The sequence below is a fragment of the Zootermopsis nevadensis genome, unplaced genomic scaffold (genome assembly GCF_977971745.1).
Source record: "Zootermopsis nevadensis isolate Lab colony 2312 unplaced genomic scaffold, Znev_1.0 Znev_ptg000013l, whole genome shotgun sequence".
Lineage (NCBI taxonomy): Eukaryota > Metazoa > Arthropoda > Insecta > Blattodea > Termopsidae > Zootermopsis > Zootermopsis nevadensis.
This window is the reverse complement of record NW_028259145.1, coordinates 7,607,947-7,613,506: the sequence shown is the minus strand read 5'-3', so window position 1 is coordinate 7,613,506 and position 5,560 is coordinate 7,607,947. Positions and strand designations below refer to the sequence as shown.

The window sequence follows — 5,560 nt, the reverse complement described above, 5'->3', positions numbered from 1 at the left end:
ATTTCAAGTACTTGCTTTTTTATCAATTTTTCACATTAAATTCATTTTTGTTTGTTTAACTTCAAAATTGATTGGGATTTAATTTAATTGATTGTTATGTTCAACTGCCTTCAATGTTCCTTGGTTTCCCCACGAATATCTCGGGGTGTAGAATACACGAGCAACCGAGTCAGCGAGTTTTTAAGGTGAACCGAAACTCGGTTCAACAACTTTGTTAAATCGATGTGTCAAATTTTCGTCACAACAAAGTGAAGTAAGTTCCAATTTGGAACGCTTTTTCTACAATTACGTGTTTTTGCTCTCGATATTAATTTGTTCCAATTATTAATTTACTGATGAAAATCTAATCAACAACATGTGATTTCTTGTAAGAATATCGATAAGCGTACGCCATATTCCAAAAAAAATTATATAGGCCTATATATTTCAAATAAAACGCGTTGCATGTGGGCCGAAAATAAAATTCACTTCGCCTGCATCGGCTCAAAGTCAACGTCATTCATAATGCTCTACGGACCAGTACGATGATCAAGTAAACCAATCGAAAACACATATTTAAATAATTAGATTAGCGTATGCATGGAACAGGCATTTCATCCATATCACATGCAATGGTCACACAGATACGACTCGGTCGCAGCAGCCTCATTTCTGAAAAAATATACATCGAAAAATGTGAAAATTATAGGATTAATTAGTATTTAATGGGCGCATCCAATGCACCATGACTGTGTGACGTCAAGTGGAGTTTTCCAGACACGTTGATTGTGACGCACGCTACCCCTGATGACGCTTATTTGACGCACTTAACTTACCGTCATCAGACTGTGACACACACCCCAAGGTCACGTACATAACAATAAACACTACATGATGGCGAGTACCAAATTCTCGCATTTTATTTTTCATTCTGCTTCCCAGTGGGGAAAAAAAATTGATAGGCAGTATCGGACACTGCCGCAGTTATTTTCGTGAAAACGTTAATCGTGTATAGTATCAAAATATATAATATAATTCAGGTCTATACACAAACTTTATTTACAGATGTTAAAATTTAAAATTTGCGCTATTCATCGTTACAACGATGTTACAATACTGCGCCTTCATTTACAACATGTTTCGATGCGAAGCATCATCTTCAAACTTTAAACGTGTATAGTATATTGAAATTAAACAAAATTTTTGTTTTGAATCGTTTAATTCATTTTCAACTTACATTTATTGAATACAGGGTAGTGGTATGAGAAGTAGGATACATATGACTTTGAAATTATTTGAATACCTCTTGCAAATGTCAAATCGGGAAATTTTCAAACTTTTTCAAATTCACAGCCTCGTATCTTTTTGAGTTTTTGAGATACACACTTGGAGGCCAGGATGAGTTGTAACATATACACTCCTCTTCAAAACAACACTTGGTTCAATCGGTTAATTAGTCTCTGAAATATGACCCCGTTTATGGACACGTGTCGAATCCGGAAAGTCGAAAATCGTGGGTTCACTTTGCGCGTGCGCAGTTCGCGACGTCTGGCAGCCACGAATGTCGGAGCGGTACTGGCACAAACTTTCATCCTTCCTCTTTAAAACGAGACTAAGATGGCGGCGCTATGTCTATTTTTAGCCGAGTTATTGAAGTTTGAAATTACTTCGACAGAAACTGGTCGCTCATTTGGGCGCGATTGCCTCCCCACACCCGGCATCGATTTTAAAGACGTTTTCACGTCAAAAAGAAGAGCGACTGTCACAATGGTATGTAACAATTCCGCCAGATGGTGACAGTATTCTTTCTATCCAATATCGATACTAAGCTCGTTGATCGAAATGGCAAAACTGGGTGCGACCTTTCAGCTACTGGAAAACTGAAATTAATTTGAATATTAACCACCACTCTCCACTCGGCGGCAAAATTCAGCGGAGAGTTAACGACATATAAGAGATACCAATAAAAAAAGCTAATTAAGAGCGGAATCCTGCGCAAGCGTAAGATATCTTCGGTTGTTAGGTTACACCATTCATGCGTACGGGCATGCGCAATCCATCATTGGCCGGATGAGCCGTTTGTCGAATTAAAAGACGTGTAGGATGACAAAAATTATGATCCGAGAAATGAAACGTGACCGCTGTCACGATGTGAGACCGTGTTCCAGCACTGTTCTACAGCGATTCATGTAGATTTAAAAAACTAATCCAGAATGTCTCCGTCCGGGAATCGAATCGGGTATCTCTGGAATGTATCCAAGACCCATTATCGCTGTTTCAGGCCGCTCGTTAGGATAACGACGACCATCACTTACGAGTCACAATTTAAGAAATAATAGCTGTAAAACACACACAGACAGAGAAGGAAGAAAGTTTACAAGACATGTCAATGTCCGACTCCTGACTTACACACACGAGGTGCATAAAATGTCCTCCCACGACACAATTGTTATGGTTACTCACTTCCTCGAGCGGGAACTTCGAATAAAAAAAAAAAAGTTGACAAGACTTGGAACGGCGCATTGTAGTTATCGAAGATCATGTGATTTGCTTCAACTTGTTCGCCTTGTAAGCTTGTATCTTCTACAACCGCTAGCACGTTCTGAATTAACTAGCTGCAGTGCTGCCAAATTCTCTCCGTACGTGAAAAAATTTAAGAAAGATCTACGCAAACATTCAGTCTTGTGGGCCGATCCCTTTTTTATGGGCAGTTGTATGGACTGAGCACCGTAACGCGTACCGCAAATTCTATGAAGATAATCACTAGGCTCAACTTAAAGAGTGGGGTACACATTCCCTCCTCTGTATCCTGCACGTCTTAAAATTGCTATGTACTAGAGCTGTGTGAGATGTGAGGTTTCCACGGTGGTGAGCCGAGGATGTTCAGTGTTGCGAGCTCTTCTGTTCTTCTGCAGCCAACCTCAACATCATCTTTTCTGTACAGACTCCTTAAGCGCTTTACATCGTCAAAGTGGTCACTCTCCTGACCATCCTATCCTTGCCGAGATCCTGATCCAAGTGTCCTACCTCCTGGAATCGGGGAAGTGTTGTGTTTTTGTTGGGTACCCGGACACTCCGGCCTACCTGGCAACGAGGTCGCCGATGCGGCAGCCTTGGACGGAACGCTGCTGTCTGAGAGATCTCTCTGCTGTGATGTTTGCACCCTCCTGCATCGCGAAATTTTATCCTCGTGGCAAGACGAATGGAATAATAGTCAAGGAAGAAAACTACGTGTTGTTAAGCCAACTGCGCAGGCGTGGCAATCATACTTCTGTGTTATCAGGAAGGAAGAAGTCAAGACTCACACGCTTCCTGCTTGATCATATGCACCTGCGTGATGAGCCGGAACCTGTCTATAGGAACTGTGGTGCCCAACTTATCGTGGCACACATCCTGGTGGACTGCCAAAGTTATTCCGAAACCCGCGACATCTATCATCTTCACGACGCGCTCTGTGATGATCGGATTAGTGTCTCTTATGTTAGGCTTTTATAACTGCAGTGAGGCATTCCACGTAAATGCTGAATAAAAATTAGTTGTTATGCCTTCTCTGAGGTAACATGGGCGCTCTTTATTGGCGTTGGAGTTTTCTTCTTCTTATTCGTTTAAGAATATATGTGTTACCGGCAATGTACAGAATACCTAAAGTCAGTAGACAAAGTATAAAATAAACCGTAATGTTAATATTGTTTGGTTGTGTAAATTAAAATTAATCAAAGTCGATTGGGTAAGCTCTCAAGATGGAGGTTGTGCAAGATAGTCGCGAAAACACCAAGCTACTGAATCGGAACATAACAAAAGTTTTGAGAATTAAAAAGTTGTCAGTGGAACCACGGTTCCGGAGAATTTGACGTAAATACGTCTATACGGAAAGGAAGTTTATATATTGGCTTTATTCTAAGTATTTCCTTTATACACGCTTTATAATTGAGATAAGTTTGATTAAGACATTGATTATTCAACTTGAATTAGTTACGCTTAAAATGGGTCTGTGGTAGCTGAAATATATTATAAAATTTGTACATTTTAGAGTATCAACATTTCGTGCAAACACCATATCTATACAAGATTTTGATCTAGTAGTACTACATTCAGGATTTGACATCAACATTAAGCCAAACGTTTCCTCCATAAATGTGAGAAAGCTTTGATTTTCCTCCTTCTTTAAATCAATGTTAAAATCTCCTGTCAATATTATCGGCATTGTATTAGGATCTTCAGTGGCCGTAACTGAAAACATCTTTGTATAATTTCTCAAATGACTCAAAATAAATCTATTACAATCATCAATAGGTATGTGGTTACAAATATACAGAGTTACAATTAAAACTTTTTCACCACTGACCATACACTCTGCCGCACAGATATCACCTCTCTTTTCAGCTGCATTTATTCTGTAATCTTCTCCATCCTCCTTAGGTAGCTTCATCAACAGATGTGGGGTAGGCATGGTAGTTGCTCCATGTTTCTCGTACATGGCCACTCCGCCTGCTCTTTGTTCATCACGTGATGCATTTATAACCTTCCAAATTTACAGTTTCGTTGTTGTGCATCCACGTTTCGGTGAGCCCGAGGATATCGGTATCAGTTATCACTGTATCCGTTGCTATGTCTTGCACATGAGTTTTTAAACTCTGTACGTTTAGAGTAGTCATTTTTAGATCACGAATACCAGCACTCCTTATGAATGCTCTCACCGAAGCAGTCAACGTGTTTCTAATCGCCTCAGCTCAGTGCGCAAGTCCTCTACCTTCGGGTTGTTTGTTCCTTTGGCATGATAAAACACGAAGTCGTTGTTTCTGCTTGTGATGTGCAAACCGTCCAACGATGTAACGCGAGAAAGGGCAACGTACACCAACTGATGATCTAGACTCTTGTTGTAATTGAATACAATTTGTTGAAACGTACCACCCTGCGACTTATGAACCGTTAGAGCTCCAGCTTCAACTAACGGGAATTGTAATCGTTTATATTTAAGTTGCCCGTTTTTAAATGTGATAGTACCATTTCGTCTATTTAATGGTGTCCAATCATATTTTAGTACGTTTGGTTGTGAAGCTACTGTAGCACGACACTTCATTCTAGCCCTTTGTCCCGCAGTTTTGGGCTCAACATGCAACCACAACCGCTGCACACGAGCGGGATGCTCAGGATTGTATTCAATGTACGTTAAAATTGCCATACTACCGTTAACCAAACCATCCTCTACATCGACGTTGCTAGTAATCATATAAGGTTTCCCAACGCACAGCTTGATCACAAACGGCAGTCCTCCCGTTTCAGCAACATTTATCTTGTGCAACTTGGAGCGCATGCTAGTCAACTGTTCTCGGTTTTGGTACCCGCTAAAAACATTGTCTGCCACACAATCTACAGCAACGTCTGTACTAAACACCGTCTTATTAAACTCCGGAACGTCTTCATTGCGATGGAATAATCTTATGGCTCCAGGAGCATCCAACATGGCTTGTTCAGGAGTTGTAAAACGGCTTTCCATCAGGCCCTTCTCTTCGGGCACAAGACGATCGCCGTTTCCAATTTTGGTTAGTATGTTAGAAAATTCTACGTCACTTTGCCTCAT

General features: G+C 40.5%; 1 protein-coding gene across 1 annotated transcript; it reads right to left on the bottom strand.

The window, feature by feature from the left end:
• Positions 1 to 4,684: 4,684 nt before the first annotated feature.
• On the bottom strand, positions 4,685 to 5,560 carry LOC147873877 (uncharacterized). The gene has a single exon (XM_087348770.1). The coding sequence runs from the start codon at positions 5,558 to 5,560 to the stop codon at positions 4,685 to 4,687; it is 876 nt and encodes a 291-aa protein (XP_087204896.1).